Below are 18,614 nucleotides of genomic sequence, written 5' to 3'. Positions count from 1 at the left end.
GCCGCCGCGTACGCCGATTCATCACCATCACAGCCGCTCACCTTCACTATTAGTTCCATTAGTTACTGAATAAGTGAGGAATAACACACTCCGTGTCATGCTGTTACAGGAAAATAATCAGCGACGGAGTTGAAGTGAAGCGCCCGGAAGTTGATCCTTTTCCTATAACAGCACTTCCTGACGTGTTTTAGTCATCTTGTGTGTGTGTTTTTTTTTTTTTTTTTAAATTTATTAAAGAAAAACACGTCATACTTTTTATCCGTTTATAGTTACACGTAATTTTCCTAACAGAAAACCTCACCATATCGACGACGATGTATTACGTCCGCCGTACGAGTCCCTGTGGGTGAGCTGTTACCATAGAAACGATAACGTCTTAGAACGATAACATCTTAGAACACGCGTTTTAATAATAATAATAATAATAATAATAATAACAATAACAATGTAAACCTGTGATGTGCAGCTGCACTACCATCAGAGCTGCTGTTATAGAGAATTAATCAACACCTTCTCTTCTTCCAGAATCGAAGAGCGCCAGTAAGAACCCGTTCGTATGAGAGAAGAGGGCGAGTTAGAAGAATTAGAAGGAGTGTTGATGTGATTTTTTTGAAGCGATTGACGTCACTTCGTTCTCTCTCAGACTAATTCACTTGGCACGTCCTTTCGAAATAGTTTTGGAACAAAAACACAGACGTTTTCCCAGATATTCCCACGGCGAAAACGCCAGCGCGGACGTGCAGACGGCCGTGTTTTTGCACTCGCGTCTCCCAAAATATGTTCTCTGCGTCCTCAGATGTTTTCGGCGTGGGAAAGAGTAGACGACACATTCGCTGCTCGTGTGGAGGGAAAACCGTTAGAGCTGTTGTTGTTGCCAGGTAGAAATCTGGAGTTAGCTGGAACTAGAAACTTTTTCATATCTTACGTCTCCCTTCTTTAAAATGACGTATTCGGAGAACGTGAGCTTCGATTGATCGGCTTCAAGTCGTACAGTTGGCGATGAGTTTCTGCGATTTTCTTTTTTTCGATAAGGATTACGCCGTAACGTTTTTAAATCACTTCCTCTTTATCTCAATTACACACCAATTTATAAAACTCAGTCACTTCATATTAACAGATCTGTAAATTAAAACAACTAGTTCTTCAATTATAACTACAAAAGTAATGGCGCCCTTTAAAAGAAGGAAGCGTTAGTGTGTGTATATGGTAGCTGATGCGCTGCAGTGGCTGAGCTGCATTACTGGAAGATTCAGCGCTTAGTGCTAAGGCGGCTCTCTTTCATAAACTCGCTTGATATAATTTACAGCTGATATCCACATGAGTGCGTGAATGAAAATCAATGAAATCTGGTGAGAATTTTCTGTTTGGTTTGGCCATGAAAACATATATACATCAAATGATTGATAAATGAGACCTGTTATTGTGATTACAGACGGTTTTTTTTTTCAGATTAATTGCTAAATTACACGTTTCCATGCTACTAAATTTATGCTGTAAGCACACTTAAGTATCGACCGCAAACTAAACCTCTATATCCACCCTATTGAGAGCCTGCATCACAGAAGATTAGCTTGAGCTGCTTGAAAATTACGTCTACCGCAGGAGTGGATGTAAATATAGCATCGCGTCCACAATTCGCGTTCTACGGCGTGTCCCAAAAGTCTCCATACACAGGGGACTGCGTGTTCGCCAGCAGCACGTCGGTTGTGTCTTCATCAGTGGATGTTGGTGGACGTCCAGGTCTCGGTTGGTCCTCAGCACTTCCAGTCTTTTTGAATTTGTGAACATTCGTGTGTGATGTTCTCGCCATGTTTCCCGTTAAAGTCCATCGCGACCATGTGACAGCTTCCCGATCCAGCCATGAGAATGATTTCAATCCCTTCTTCTTTTGTCAAAGGCATTCTTAAAGTCTATCTGGGAAAAAAATATATATTATAAACTCAGTATGAAATATTTTAGAAGACCTTTTGCTAAAAATGTTAATTTCCCCGTATGTATGGAGACTGTAGATAGCAAGACGACTCGATTTTTAACCGAGTGACACAGAAATAAATCTGATCAACGACAACAAACACTACTCACGGTTTGGTCATCAGTCGCTCTTTATTTACCTTTGCGCTGAAACATCTTGTGTCTCGTCATCGGTGAATCCGATCTGTAGGCGATTGTGCAATGTGTTCCTGCTGCATCATGTTGTGGAATGTGAAAATTGCTGCTGTAAAAGCTCTTAGACTTCAAGCCTCTGGCTCTTGAGTCTTATTGTTGAAGGATTAGCTTTACAAATTTCTTCTACTAATGAGTCAAAGCTACCACGGAGCTGCGGAAAGTTTAGCTCTGTCAATTTAATGTGTGTGTGTGTGTGTGTGTGTGTGTGTGTGTGTGTGTGTTTTCTTTAATTAGAAACCAACAATAGAGACCTTGGGGATTTAATTCTATTTCTCATTTCTCATTTTTTCCTCTGACATCGTTCCCAGATTATTCTAGTAGTTATATAAACCGCATATTATTTTAGTTTTATATATATTTTGTGATGAAATTTGATTAAGAACGTTGTCTAACCTCCTATAACGCACAATACGTCTTCAGAGAAGTATAAAAAAAAATTGGTGGGTATTTTGGGCCCTGAAAATGGACTCATTTACTTAAAAAAAAAGAAAAGAAAAGAAAAAGGTTGAGGGTTAAGGATTAACTCTGTCTCCTCAGGTTGCTACGGAGTGCCTCGAGACAGCAATCTGGACAGTTGGAGGTGTTCACGCTGTGAGGCTAACGCTTTTACTCAGGTGAGAACTTTTGTATCATTACTTTTTTTATTTATTTATTTATTTTTAAATGGTATAATATCGTAGGCAAAAAAAAATATCACGGTAAAAACACAAGCATTATTCAAATTAAACAAGAACATCACCACTCACGCATCCAATTTGAAATATTACTTTTATTATTGTTAAATGGTATTTTTATGGTAATTAAGTATGTAAATTTTATTTCTAAAGCACATTTAAAACATCGGGCCTCATTTATCAACCTTTTAGTAAAGTTTCGGAAATGTAACCTCGCGTCCGAAACAGCTCATTTGCATGTAGCGACGCCCACAAAACTCCATAAAAGGTCAAGCTCACAGACAGCTGGGAGAACGAAATGACCAATCAGGGTAAAGGCTGGAAAAACAGAAGTGGAAGTTATTTTGATTCGCTTCTATTCCGATAAAAATATTTAATGTATATTATTAATAATAATAATAATAATAATAATAATTGAGCGCTAAATCTTCAGTCAGCTGAGGTGTGTGTTTACGACCTACGACTCTGCGCAGACTAAATGATTCGTTTTATTTGTCTTAATTTGTGGGATTGCGTCGGCTCACTTTCTTTATTTTTTTATATTCTTTACTTAAAGCCAATAAAATAAAATAACTGGTTTTGAGTAAATGTTGTGGATGGAGCTCTGAGTCCCTGAGCGAGTGAACTAGCATGAGGACGTGTTTCTGATCGAGACTCTAAAGCTCTTCTATCAGTCGCTCTGGATAAAAGCGTCTGCTAAACGCTGGAAACGTCATAAACACAAACAGTTTAAACTCCACAGAATATTCCAGATATAAAAAGTGCAGTAATCCCTGCAGATTATAGGATCTGAAGTCGATCAAGTCGAGGTTTATATTAGTTAGTCTTCTTACTTGTGTGTAAATTTACACACACTCAGGAGCACGAGTAGGATACGAACGTTTTTCAGAATTTACAGGATTTTCATGAATACCGCAGGTCTTGTGTAAACGCTCGTACGAATGATTTACGAATAAATCTGTTTGTATCTAGCTTCATAAACGACGCCAGGTGCCTGTTGACCAAAGTGATTGATTTAAAAAAATTTATAAAATATGTACATCCATTTTATTTGAAATAAAACTTCTGGCATTATTGCTAAGCAATATTTTTATTCTTTAAACCTTTTTGTTGTTGTTTTTGTTGTTTTTAATTTTTCAAGTGCAAAATTCTGCAAAGTCTCTTTGTATGAAATTTAACAGTTAATTTCCTCCACCTTTTTTTTTCTTGCTTATTGACTAAAAATAGTAGGTTTTAATGAAATTTAGAGGTGAGACCTTAACACTTTTTCTTTTATGAAAACAATGCTACTAAGCAAATTAATTTTTTTAAAACTGGAGCATTTTAAAAAAAAAAAAAACAATCATATAAATAATATATAATTCTAATTGTAATACAATAAAAATCAATTCTAAAGAATAACATTTCGAATCTCATATATATATATATATATATATATATATATATATATATATATATATATATATATATATATAAATCTTTTCCAAACCCAGTTCCAGTCTTTTGTATTTGTTACAGGACTGGATTGAATTCATTCCTTTCTTTTTTTTCCCCTCTGGTATCCGATATCTGATATTTTTTTGCTGGTATTGGACCTGGGTATCGGATCTGTGCCATTTCTGTTTAACTTATAAAAGTAAATTATGCATGATGGGTCGAAGCGCTTTGAAATTATTGATTTGTACGACCTCGGGAAAAAAAAAAAGCAGTAACTTCTTAAGAGAAAAATGGTAGCTGGATTAGTTTCAGATCGGAGACATTCAAACCGAGATGCTGTAAAAAGCCTCGTTTCTGTGTATGTTCTGTGGTTTTTTTAAAAAAAATTTTATCAGGAAGAAGCAGAAGGGAGTGAACAGATAAGGAAGGTGTAAAAATGCAGCCGTGGATACGAATACGATACGAAAACTGTGTTCTTGGCAGTAAAAGTGTGTGCTTCGGGTAAACACTGTAACTACGGGACGTGAAACCAGACCCACCAGCCGATCACACGGCTCCCGATACGTTCGTTTGTGTAAAGTTAAGCTTTAAATATTTTACCACTGAGATGATACCATTCTGCGTGATATAAGCAGTATTTTGACGATGTAACCGTTCCTCACCCTCTAGACATATTGACACACGTGGGACGGATGCCGACGTTATCGGTTTTATAGAACGTTAAAAAGATTTAAAAGCGTCTAAAGATAGATTGCAGAGTTGGATCTTTTCTAAGGAGGAATGTTGACGGGAAAAGGAACCGAATCATCAGGCAGATACAAGACGTCATTAACTTGGGTTTATTTACGCAACATCCTGCAGTGTCCACTTTCTGTTGTGTGTGTGTGTGTGTGTGTGTGTGTGTTTATATTTATGATCTCCCCCTCCCCCACAGGACTGCTGTTTGTGCTCTTTAAGAGGAGGAGCGCTGCAGAAAGCCAACAATGACAAGTGAGTAGCGACGACCATCTTGGCAACGCTCCCAGAAAGTTATTTTAAGACTTATGAGAGCAAGGTTCAGAAATGATATAAAATGTCTCAGGAAAAAATGGTGTAAATAACGCGTGGGTCTATTAATAACACGGCGGTTGGGTGGGCTTCAATCCGGGTTGCTTGGGGTACCGCGTGTACGTGTTGATCCATAACTAACAGAGCAGATTGCTTTATATCTGCAAATGCTTCAGTGTAGGAATGTGATAAATGGCATGATAAGTCACTGTACCATTGTGTACACACACACACACACACACACACACACACACACACCAAGTGCAGACATTCTTTTGTTCTTTTTGGAGAAGAGATTGTGGCCATGTTCCAAACGACGCATATGCATTCTGTCTAGCGATTTATCATCCAGTATAAAGTTTCCATCTGAATGCTTAGTTAGTGTCGAATAACATCCGTGCAATCGACAAAACATGGTGTGAATCTTCACGATAAATCTTTACTAGGTTATAACCTGTCGTGTTGCGTCATCTATTCAAAGTGCTATCATCCTGTTTGTTCTGCCGGGACGTAGGGGGCGGAGCTTGAGTCTACTAGCTATGTCTGTCTTTATCCGAGGATGCTAACTGTCTTTCTTGGCGTGTTGCTGAGAAGAGATTCAAATTTATTGAGATTTTTAAGCATTTAAAAATAAAAATGGGAAAACAAAATGGTTTACATCTGCACCCAGTAACACTTCTGTAGCTGATCCAATCCAGATGCCATCGTTGGTGGACGTGACGTCTTCATGCTCAGAGCATTAAAAAAAACAAACACGCACACAACAGCTGTGTTTACAATTTCATTACTGGCCTGGAAGGTAAATGTTGCCCTGCCTTATGGAGCAAAATACTCACCGTTTTGTTTGATTGGCTCAAAAGACCAACGTTTGTGAATTCGCAGGTCAAAATAAAGTCAGCGCAAAGCGAAATTAACCCTTTCACGTCTTTCACGTCCCACGTGTTTCCTGTTCTGTGGCTTTTTTGGGCTGATCTGAAAATCATCATCTCTGTAAATCATATCTCTCTCTCTCTCTCACACACTCACACACACACACACACATATGTCCGTGTCACTGCTACACTGAGAATGAACCAGCGTCCAATTATATCTGTTCAGTGACGCTCCTATTGTGATCCCCGTTCCACTGAAAGAAGAGGGAAAGGGGTGCCACTACTTATGCACCACACCATATTGACCTCCAGCTAGTAACTGTATAGTAGGTGGACCTGATAAAGTGGTAAATTTTTGTGTGCGTGCGTGCGTGCGTGCGTGCGTGCGTGTGTGTGTGTGTAGGTGGGTGCATGTATTTTGTGCTGTAGCAGTTTTAGAAGCCAGGTTCGTGAACATCGCAGAGCGCCGACCGGTTGATCTCAGCGCTATACCTCTACAGAGATTTAAACTGGTAAGTGTGTGTGTGTGAGTGAGAGAGAGAGAGGGAGGGGGAGAGAGAGGGAGAGGGAGAGAGGGTGAGGGAGTGAGAGAGAGAGAGACGGGGTGAGAGAGACGGGGTGAGGGGGTGAGAGGGAGAGGGTGAGGGGGCGAGAGGGAGAGAGTGAGAGAGAGAGAGAGGGAGTGAGAGGGAGAGGGTGAGGGGGTGAGAGAGAGAGGGTGAGAGAGACAGGGTGAGAGAGGGAGTGAGAGAGAGAGGGAGAAAGAGAGGGTGAGAGAGAGGGTGAGAGAGAAGGGGTGAGAGGGAGAGGGTGAGGGGGTGAGAGGGAGAGGGTGAGGGGGCGAGAGGGAGAGAGTGAGAGAGAGAGAGGGGGAGTGAGAGGGAGAGGGTGAGGGGGTGAGAGAGAGAGGGTGAGAGAGAGAGAGGGTGAGAGAGGGAGTGAGAGAGAGAGGGAGAAAGAGAGGGTGAGAGAGGGAGTGAGAGAGAGAGGGTGAGAGAGGGAGTGAGAGGGTGAGGGGGCGAGAGGGAGAGAGTGAGAGAGTGAGAGAGAGAGAGAGAGGGGGAGTGAGAGGGAGAGGGTGAGAGAGGGAGTGAGAGAGAGAGGGGGAGTGAGAGGGAGAGGGTGAGGGGGTGAGAGGGAGAGGGTGAGAGAGGGAGTGAGAGAGAGAGAGGGAGTGAGAGAGAGAGGGGGAGTGAGAGAGAGAGGGAGAGGGTGAGGGGGTGAGAGGGAGAGGGTGAGAGAGACGGGGTGAGGGAGGGAGAGAGATAGAGAGGGAGTGAGGGAGGGAGAGAGATAGAGAGGGAGTGAGGGAGAGAGAGAGGGAGAGAGAGGGAGAGAGATAGAGAGGGAGTGAGGGAGAGAGAGAGGGTGAGAGAGGGAGTGGGAGAGAGAGGGAGTGGGAGGGAGAGGGTGAGGGGGTGAGAGGGAGAGGGTGAGGGGTTGAGAGGGAGAGGGTGAGGGGGTGAGAGGGAGAGGGTGAGAGAGACGGGGTGAGAGAGAGGGAGAGAGATAGAGAGAGAGCGGGTGTGAGGGGGTGAGAGGTAGAGGGTGAGAGAGACTGAGTGAGAGAGGGGGTGAGGGAGAGAGAGAGAGAGAGAGAAAGAGAGAGGGAGGGAGAGAGAGAGGGTGAGAGAGGGAGTGAGGGAGAGAGAGAGGGTGAGAGAGTGAGATTGCTCAGCAGTTTTATTTTTGAGCTAAAAAGAAGAAATTAAAGCCAGATATTTCTACATTTTGTGGCACCAAAAAATAAAAAAAAGGGAAGCCTTGTTGAAAGCAGGATGAGACAAGCCTAATGTTAGCACATAATCTTGAGATTTTGAGAGGAAGTGGTGTTTATGTGCAGAAGTGTCAGTACTGTCGGAAGCAGATGAAGAGGGCGTCTGGTTGCTGCGTTCAGTGTTCCCACGGCCGCTGCTCTTCCTCATTTCACCCTACGTGCGCTCAGGCGGCCGGCGTTCACATGCACCCCGACGACTGGCCCTTCGTCGTCTTCTTCACCTGCTGGAGACACAAAGGAGGCGCGAACATCGAGGTAACGCTCTCACACTCTGGTCCTCGTTTATCTCCCTTTTCGTAAAGGTAAAAGGTGTAAAAATGTATTCAGATTTACGAAAATCTGATTTTTCCTCACACTCACTGGTACATGTTGATAAACGCCAGTTAGCCATAAATGACCAAGCCTTCTCACGGCCCACTGTAATTTAGCCACGCCCACAAAACTCCGTAAAAGGCAAAGAGCACAGAATTGAAAGTGACAACATGGTGACTGAAAGTTGAAGTTCGTCTGGATTCTGTCTGGGTTCCTCTGGTGGTTTCTTCCTCATGTCATCTCAGGGAGTTTTTCCTCGTTTTATTTATAACTTTTAAAATTTATTTCCTGAATTTATTTATTTCTGTAAAGCTGCTTTGTGACAATGTCCATTCTTGAAAACGCTATACAAATAAACTAAAATTGAAATGAATTGAATACTCTCTCTCCGCTGTCAATCACAGTGACGCTAGCCAATCATGGCTGTCTGTGAGCTCATGTATGTGGAAGAGGGCAGATAGCGTGTTTCCTCAGGGTGTGTGACGCTGCACTGTGAGAAGAAGTTTGAAAAGACGCTGTGGTCTCAGAGGAAGCAATAAATAATCTAATAAATAACTTTTAAAAAAAAACTTTAAACTTTTTGTAATTTTTTTTTGAAGATTTAAGCTTGTCTGGAATCCGTATTTCTAAAATGGCAGTAACTCATCGACAGTTATAAGATCTGAAATCGAAGTTCACGTTACTGAGTCTCCTTACACGTAAATTTACACGAATTCAGGAGCAAAACTTGGGCTGTAAAGCTTTTCGAAAGTAACAGGATTTTTCATGAATGCGATGTTTTCTTGTGCAGAAGCTCCTACGAACAATTTACGAATAAATTCCTTCGTATCCAGATCGAGAAGTCATGTTTGGTTTCCACCTGTAAATATAATTTATTATATTTTAATCAACCCAAAGTGATGAAACGTGTCTGTTAGCTGGGAATATTTTATTTATTTATTTATTTTTATCATGTTAAGGTGATAAAATGTGCCAGTTTGATGGGAAAGCGCGTGATCTGGCAACACTGCAAAAAGATAAGGGGAAAAAAAAAATCAGTGAAAGGTAAAGGAAAGAGTTTCTAAAATAAGCAGTAAGTAAGTGGTGACACATTTGACTTCCGGTGTCATTGTGTCTCATGAGGTTTTTGACACGGTTACAGGCAGTGGTTAGTTGCCATGGTAACGAGGAAATCCCCATTATACAGCTCTCATCTCATTCCCTTATCTGCATCTGCACCCCATGGCTCTAGGCCTCGTCTCTGTCTCAGCTAAAAGCAGTTTTTGAACGCTTGCAAAACAGCCCACTTTGGTGTTTGTGAATAAAAAAGAGATACACGCACAACCTGGCTGCAATGAGACCGGCGTAGCTTAGCAACCTTACGCTACGTGGTTATAATCTGACTGAAGAAAATCCTATCAGGCATTTTATTTAGGATTAGCTAACAAGCTCTCCTCTGATTATTATGGATTAGCGACTAAATGACTGATTCTGCCAAACTTACACTTTCAAACGGTGAGAGAAACAGAGCATCTCTTGATGCTTACAGCTTTGTTGTTTGCGGCCACGTTCAAGACGCAACGTTTTACGATTACAACATGGAGGCCGTCGCCATGGCACCCGAAAGCCGAAGTGCTGCTCAACCAGGCGCCATGAACCCCTTTGAAAAACTAATTGGAAGCAGCTGATTTGATGTTAAAGAGTTGCGTTATTTTGAATCGTTTAACATTTTTACAGAATTTATTTTTCCTCCTTTTCATGAGGTATATTTTTTACCTCTTGACCGGCTGTTCCTCATGCAGATTTTTTTGATTTGTAAGCACAGTCAGGAAAATACGAAGATATGAATAACGTCCTTTCAAAAGCACAAATGTTAACAGATATGGAGACGCCTCATCCACTTGGCAGGGAATGAAGCGGTTTAGATATTTAGCGCTATTACTTGTCAGCTTCATTGTGGACACACCCAGAGCTTCTGGCATGAAGCAAAGAGGAGTTGAAGCATGCAAGAACTAAATGAGTGAATCTGCCATGGTTTAGATAAAAGTAAGATGCGCAGCAGGGCAGTAATCCTGCGACATGCCTGTCTGTACTTGTGTTTATATCAGGAGTTCAAGCGAAAGCCCGTTATTAAACCAGAGCCGCCTTATAACTCGGCGCAGAACTTAAGATTTATGGTTCATAACCTCTTATTTGTGTATTTTATAAGCCGCTCCGCTCACTTCACATGCTGCTATTTCCGTCTGCATGACCCTCATGTGCTGTTTGCGCTCAGACGCTCAGTTACACACGTCTGATTTTACGTCGCCGTTGTTCTAATGTTTGCTCTGGCTTTTTGTCATGTGTGTTTATCTTTATCTGTGCTGCACCTGCTCTTTACGCGTGTCTGCGTGTAGCCCCCCTCCCCGTGTTATCTTCTCGTCACTTGGTGAAACAGGATACGTTATTTTCCCTCCTGCTGTGTACGTGGAGAATGACGAGGCGATAAGAAATGGCTCGTTATCTGCAGGCATGTTCGCTTTTACGCCCTTAAGCAGCCACGACTACTTCTCTTTAAACCTTAAAAAACAACAGACGCTTTCTTCATGCCTGATAAACTGCTACGCATCATCTACAACATCCTTCAGTGCAGGACGATATGATAAATATATAATATATCACGATACTTGAAGACATTTCTACGATGTACGATATGTAGCACTTTATAAAGGTTTGCTAATAAAGCAATATTTTTTTTTTTTTAACTGACTAACGATTCTTTGATTAAGGCATGAATTGCTGAAAAAATTTAAATCGTAATTAAATGAAATGATTTGTAAATATTTTACAGTTTTAAAAATTCATCAGATCAGAATCTTGCGATGTGATTTTCATAACATTTTTAACTGTTAGGAAGAGATGTAGTGACACCTTGGCGATATCTCAGAAAAGTGTATTCTGATCATTTATATCTGGGGTGTTACGATTTTTTTTTTTCCTCAGAAAGACATTTTTGACAACAACTTTCTCATAAAATCTAGAGATGGCACCAATCTGAAACCCAAAATCAGTTTTAAAAAAAATTAAAAAAATGGTGGATCAGATGTCAAAGAGGGAAAAAATTAATTTGTTCCAATCTTGTAACAGACAAAAGATTTTTAAATTGTAAATATTTACACATAAAGAGACCTGATTTTATTTTTTAGTATTATTATTATTATTATTTTTTTTAAGTGCATCAGTTAAAAATAATTTGGTATTAAAAATAATTGGTATGGTATCGTGCCATCTCTGATAAATTATCAAACATTGGGCTTCATTTGTCAATTTTTTTTAGTAAAGTTGTGTGTAAACGTTTGCATAAGCCAAACTGATCTAAAATTTTCTGCCGGATTTTCAAAAGTTTCAGATACTCCGTCTTCGTACTCGCCTGCGCATGCTGATCAACTGTAAAGTGCAAAGCGTGTTCCCGACACAGCTCATTTGCATGTAGCGACGCCCACAAAACTCCATAAAAGGTCAAGTGCTCCAACAGCTGGGAGCACGAAATGAAAGCTCAGGGTAAAAGCTGGAAGGCAGAAGTAGAAGTTATTTTGACTCACTTCTATACCAAGAAAAATAATTAATAATAATTAGCAAGAGAGAAATCTTCCATCAGCTGAGGCGTTTGTTCACAGCTTTATTCTTTACTTAAAGCCAATAAAATAAAATAACTGGTTTCCTCTAAATGTTGTGGATGGAGCTCTGAGTCCCTGAGCGAGTGAACTAGCATGAGGACGTGTTTCTGATCGAGACTCTAAAGCTCTTCTATCAGTCGCTCTGGATAAAAGCGTCTGCTAAACGCTGCAAACGTCATAAACACAAACAGTTTAAACTCCACAGAATATTCCAGATATAAAAAGTGCAGTAATCCATGCAGATTATAGGATCTGAAGTCGATCAAGTCGAGGTTTATATTAGTCATGTGTAAATTTACACACACTCAGGAGCACGAGTAGGATACGAACGATTTTTCCGAACGTACAGGATTTTCATGAATACCACGTTTCTTGTGTAAACGCTCGTACGAATGGTTTATTTATAAATCTGTTCATATCCAGCTTCATAAACCATCAAGTGTCTGTGTTTCGTAAGTAAAGACAGAACGGCCGTAATGTGAAACCATAGCAACCCTGTTTGGTAATCTTCTTAACAGCCCCTCGTCGACATTATGCCTTTTATTTCCTACTTATGTTCTTTTATTTTGGTTTCATGTTTTTTTTTTTATGTAAAACACTATGAATTGGTTCTGTGTGTGGAGATAGATATAACCTCATGCACAAGACTAAATCAGACTCCCGTGATTTAGCTCTCACCTGCTGATCTTTTGTAAAGAGTTTTCAAGCTGTCACTTTTCCTCCTCAGCGCAACACGGCGTCTCTGCGGGAACTGGTGGAGGGACAGAAAGTCATCTGCAAGCACAAAAACGGACGGTACTACCAGTGCGAGGTGGTGGAGCTCACCAAAGCAACGTTCTACGAGGTCATCTTCGACGACGGCTCGTTCAGCGACAACCTTTTCCCGGAGGACATAGTGGTACGCAAACAATTCGTGAAATTCGACTAAACAATGGCGCGTCAAGTCAGGTAGCGTTTTGTTTAACTTCGCTCTTTTTTTTTTTTTTTTAATAAACAGAACAGAGACTGCGTGCGACTCGGGCCTCCAGCTGAGGGTGACGTGGTGCAGGTGCGCTGGACAGACGGACTGATCTACGGCGCGAAGTTCGTAGCGGCTCACATCATCCCCATGTACCAGGTCAGAGAAACACACACACACACACACACACACACACACACAAAAATTGTCCGGACATTAGCTGTGACACGTTTGAGAGTACACCTGTGTGTGAAAATTTTCCACTTCTGCCACCACCCTCGTGTGTTTTTCTCGAGAAGGAACAGTCCATTTCAATGTCCTGCTGTGGTTATGTAACATCACACACACACACACACACACACACACACACACACCACAACCTCAGAATTTCACAACAGCACACACACTTTTTTCATTCACGTCTTCCGTGAACGTTTATTTCTCTCGTCCGTCCTTTTACAATCGAATCTATTTGAGTCGCACCGTTAGATTGCAGAATCTCTCCCAATATCATTCCTTTCTGAAAGGAAAGGAGAACTTGCTGGTTAGATCCTGGTTAATAAACGTGATGGAATGAATGCTGATGTGGAATTAATAAAACAAACCGACCTCTTTGTGGTGAACTTTCAAAACAAAAACTCTTGAGTGCACATCTTTCAGAAAAGGGCTTAGAGCCGGGCGATGTAATGACTTAACATCGATATTGTGATGAACCGTCACCATATCTTTTCTGAGGTATCGTGATATGTTCTTATAAACGTTAAAATATTCTCATAATGTCATTTTTCTAATAATTACACAATTACAAGCTCTGAAATCATATTTGATAAAGTTAACAGATAAAATACTGTTAAATTTGTCTTTACAAATTTTTTTTTAGATGTCAGTTTATTTTTGTCCACTCTAAATTAAGCAATCTATATATATATATATATATCGTATCGTGTATCGCTGAAATGTCTCGTGATGTGGTATTTAATTACACATAATTACATAAGTATTTCCTTCCAGAAAACTAAGAAAGGAGCTTTTTTTTCCTCCTCAGTTCTGCTTTTCTTTTTTTTTTTTTGCTTAGTTGTAAGAGAGGTGTGTGGTGATGATGATGATGATGATGATGATGATGATGATGATGATGATGAAATCCTGTCACATGACACTCTTTTATTTTATTTTTTTATTTTATTTTTTTTTTTAAATACACAACATTTTATGTACCAAGAAATAGTATACAGACATCACTAATGTTACAGATAATTACCGTTTCCATTGGCCCGCATGCCAAATACTTCAAAAACATCTCTTTATTTTCAATATTAAGCTTTTATTGTTTGTTTTTAAATCACCGAATGGGTTTAGCGCCACCACACCTTGCGGATCTGTTACAGCGGTACACGTGTGCTTTTAGAAATAAAGTAAAGTATTTATCTGGATGAATTTTCTTAAATGCGCTAAGCTGACTGACTAAAATGGGTGACTGGAAACTGAATCAGCTCGAGGCAGAAGCGCTGCTCGCCGTTTTCCGCTCAGTGTGTCAGCCTTGTGCGTTTCCGACATTTTGAAACTGTACTACCTTGCAAGATTTCTCACTTCCTGTGAACTGAGTGTGTGACATTTCAGACAGAATGCGTGGAAAAAACCGTATTGGGGAAAAAAAAAAAAAAAGAAAAGATATTCATGTATGTGTTACAGATGCACATCAGGTTATCAGGCTTGTTGGTGTGGTGATGTGATTATTTTATTTATTGATTGATTATTTTCCTAAACGTCCTGATGTGTCTTACGCCACAGCACTTTGCCAAAACGAACAATTTATTTGTTAAGTTTATTTGTTTAAGATGCCGGAAAACTTAGTTACAGTTCTCCCTCTGACTGTTACAAAGCGCTCACACTGGAGACTCCTTCCACAAACGTTACATAAACATCATCTCTTGAGTCTCTTGAAGGAGCTGTTACTATAGAAACGATAAAGTATTAATTTTTCTCTTCACAAAACAGGCAGTTTAAACACTTTATTGCTCTGTTTTGGCTTTTTTTTTTCCCTGAATCTGAATTAAAGACTCTGTAAGTGAAGCGCAGATATAATACACTGCGCACAGAAGAATATTCATCTCTCGCTCTCTCTCTCTCTCTCTCTCTCTCGCTCTCTCGTGTCCTGATCATGAACCCTAATTTCCATCTCCAGTTGGAGTTTGAGGACGAGTCTCAGCTGACGGTCAAGCGGGAGGAAGTGTACTGTCTGGACGAGGAGCTGCCCAAACGCGTAAAGGCCCGACTGGTGAGTAAGACGAATCCACTCCGGCAGTTACTTTATTATTCATGCGCAGCGCTGAGTGCCTTTAATCGATCCGTGGTCTTTCCGTCTTTCTCTCCAGTCCGTGGCGTCGGATATGCGCTTTAAAGGAGTCTTCGTGGAGAAGGAAGTCAAGCAGGACACGAAAAGACAGCGCTTCATCAACTCGCGCTACAGAGAAGACTACATCGAACCGGCCATCTACAGAGCCATCATGGAGTGACGTCACGCTTCGCACAGACACGCCTTTATGCCGAACGCTCTGGACTCTGGTTCTGTTTTTAAACGCGGCTTTTTGTTTTGTTCTTATCGCAAACGGCGACTTCCAAACATGACGGCCACGTCGTGTGTAAAAGCGTTTGTGCAGATTAAGTTGTTTGTTTTTTTGTTTTTTTTTCCCTGAAACCCTGTTCGAGCTCCTTAATCCTCTCTTACCCCATTTTTCCACTGACACGGTGCCGCTGAGGTTAAACTCCAAACCACATCAGTTTACAAGCCAAACTGTTGTATAATCAGACCTGTGAGCCTCTGAATACAACCGTAAACCCTGCGTATGCGCTAGCAAGCCATCATTTTGTACGACGTTTGAACTGAGATTTTCCCAATTTTATGCAAATTAGGTACGACTCAGTAAACAAGCGACAAATCCAAACGATCGTCTCGAACGATTCCTCGGAACGACCCTGTGCTCCGACGTTTCTTCAGTTCCCCGCTCGCGGCTTTACTTCCACAATTAGTTCCGCTGAAATGGAAGGGAAACTTTAAAATCCTGTCACGTACAACCTCTCATTAAATGTGTACAGAGACATTAGGGGAAAAAAGGGAAGTAAGTGAAAGGAAGGAAGTCGGGAAGCGGAGGTTGTTGTGGCCTCTATTGAGTCTACGGTGCTAGTACACTTGCTTTGCTAATCTAATCTGACAACAGAGTTAGTAACATGGAAAGCGATGTTAAATATATTTTTAAATAAAAGTGGTGTGTATAAATAGTATAGTGCGCTATAGGCTATATGTTTTGATTAATCATCAGAACGAATCAAAAATGAAACTAGACAGGCCACGCCCACAAGAGATGACCTACAAGCAACACGAGTGGCTTGTTCCTACTCACTAGTGACGCTCCGAGTAAACATGAATGAATTCTATCACTCTCGCAGCGACAGTCACACAAAAATCTGTCAGGTTGAGAGTGACGTGCGAGATCCGTGTCGTATCGTTAACGTGACGCATTTCACGTGACGCATTGTAAAACTCAAAATGATACTGATCTGATGTTGCAGCCTAATTATAGGCCCGGTGAATTTCTGTTTATAAGTGACACAAGTTCGATAACGAACTTCCAATACACGGGAATGCTTACAATGAATATTTGTAAGGTTTTATCTGAAAGATGGGCGGCAAAAAATAAAACACATTTTTGTAGTAAGTGTTGCGGATTTATCCTGAACACATTTTGCTAAACGCTAGCGTTCTTAGCATGATGAGTGTAGCATTGTTGAAATACTTTAACTTGAGCTGTTGTGACGGTGAGGAACTGACGCTCTGTGCGAACAGAATCTCTTGGTTTCCGGTCCGACACCATTTCATGCTGGAAAGGAGCAGATTTCGGTAAAGACCGGAGCAGTTCCAGATCTCACAGCGGCTTTCGAATGTCAGAGGAACGCGAGTGAAGTTTTTGAGAGAACTTTAAGATATTAAAACAAGAAAAACGACAAACTTGTCCTCACAAATCTACGCTCGCTATAGTCACTATGCTGTACTGTATTGACTCTGAAAAGTCTGTCTGTCATCCATGCATGCTAATTAACCTGGCTAGTAAAAGATATTCTACCGACAGCCTGATGGCTTCTCGGCTGATGTGCGTAGTGCGGCAGGTGGCGGGATTCGGACGCGCGTGCTGTAGTATTGGGATCAAGTTGCATCGCAGCACCGTGAAGCGCATTACGTTTAAACACACGCTTAATGAATGAACTTTCGTTTTGCAAACATCAGTAAGAAGTAGGGTGTGTTTCTTTTTTTTAATTCTAATCCGCAAGGAAACTATGAATTTAAAAAATAAATAAATGAATAAATAAATAACAGCGTGGAAACGGCACGGAAATCTGGGAATCACAGGTGCTCGGGATGCCAGATTGTCCGTCCGTGATGTGACATTTTTGTAGCAATTTTGACGTTTCCGACTATATTCCTGTGAACTTGACCAGCATCCAAACAAAACTCGTAAGAATTCCTTCACCCAAGAAGAAGAATTTGTCCAAATATCTCCTGAGAGGAGAGGGAAATAAATAAATTTAAAAAATCTTTTAGTAAAGACTGGATCGGATCCAGGAGCTAATTCACCGGCGGCTCCTGCACCAGCACCGTGTCTGTGGAAAAGCGTTTTTCCGAAACTCCTTATTGTTTATGGTTGTTATGATATGGATTTCCAGACACAGAGCGAATGCATTAAAAGCAGGATATTTCATCAGCGCTACTTCGCCTAGCAATGAAATCAAAATAATGGGAAACGATTAATTTCCGAGTTCCCGCTATTCGCAATCTCGGCGCTTGGGTGCCGTATCCCGTTCAAACTGGACACTTGAGTACGTCGTATACGTTTGTTAGCATGGGCCGGGATTTCCTGCTAACGTTCAATAGATAAATCCGCAGGATGAATTATAGCGCGTGTTCACTGTGTAATCTACTGTAAAGATAGAAGTTTTTTTTAGGAAGCTCTAGCTTTATATTCTCCCTCGCTTATTTTCTAGGATCAAATTCTGGGTTACTGTTTAATTTATATCTCGGATTAGTTTTGATGGTTGTTCTTTATCTTCTGACAGTTCTCACGATTTGGCTTTGTTTAAAAAAAAAAAAAAAGAAAAAGAAAAAAAGATGTATTTATATGTTTTGATTTTGCGAATCGCGTTTTTGTTCCCTTCCAGTTTTCTACTCTTTTTACTCTGTCGATAGTTAGGAATGAATATTGGCAGTTTAAAGAAAAAAAAAACAAAAACAAAACGGATGCACTTACAGACCGTTTCTCCTCTCCCCCTGAATTCATTGTGTGTATTTAGTAAAACAAGGAAATCTTTCTTGAATAATGTCTCTGTTTAGAGACAATCTGGTTCTAGTAATTGTAAACTCACGACTGCTTCCTTTCTTCATTAAAGCAGCTTGATTTGGATCCTTTGTTGTCATTTTTATTTCATGTCTTTTCATTTTGTGTAGCGTAAGTCAGGAGTAAAACGCTCTGTGTCGAAAATAATCAACGACGAGGTGGTGAGATGAGGAGGACTCGTCGTTACCGCCCTGAAGTTGATTACTTTCCTATAACAGCACGTCCTCAGGTGTTTTATTCCTCTTTCACACAGCCGTACGATTTTTATTCATTAAGAAAACATTGTTTGTACTTCTTAGTTTATAGTTCCATTTAATGTTCTGGGAAACGAGTTCGTTCCTGTTCTCACTTA

At 40.7% G+C, this 18,614-nt stretch overlaps 1 protein-coding gene across 1 annotated transcript in view; it reads left to right on the top strand.

The window, feature by feature from the left end:
• The window catches only part of kdm4ab (lysine (K)-specific demethylase 4A, genome duplicate b), a 31,075-nt gene extending 12,747 nt beyond the window's left edge, over window positions 1–18,328 (top strand). The window contains exons 15-22 of the mRNA XM_034314691.2: window positions 2,704–2,780; window positions 5,212–5,267; window positions 6,600–6,708; window positions 8,040–8,228; window positions 12,648–12,818; window positions 12,918–13,037; window positions 15,061–15,153; window positions 15,251–18,328. Coding sequence (XP_034170582.1) covers window positions 2,704–2,780; window positions 5,212–5,267; window positions 6,600–6,708; window positions 8,040–8,228; window positions 12,648–12,818; window positions 12,918–13,037; window positions 15,061–15,153; window positions 15,251–15,391 — 956 coding nt within the window. The 3' untranslated portion in view covers window positions 15,392–18,328. The remainder of the gene's footprint in view (window positions 1–2,703; window positions 2,781–5,211; window positions 5,268–6,599; window positions 6,709–8,039; window positions 8,229–12,647; window positions 12,819–12,917; window positions 13,038–15,060; window positions 15,154–15,250) is intronic.
• The last annotated feature ends 286 nt before the right edge of the window (window positions 18,329–18,614 follow it).

This window comes from Pangasianodon hypophthalmus, chromosome 21, assembly GCF_027358585.1.
Source record: "Pangasianodon hypophthalmus isolate fPanHyp1 chromosome 21, fPanHyp1.pri, whole genome shotgun sequence".
NCBI lineage: Eukaryota > Metazoa > Chordata > Actinopteri > Siluriformes > Pangasiidae > Pangasianodon > Pangasianodon hypophthalmus.
Note: the sequence above shows the minus strand (reverse complement) of the source record. Positions and strands in the feature narration are given on the sequence as shown.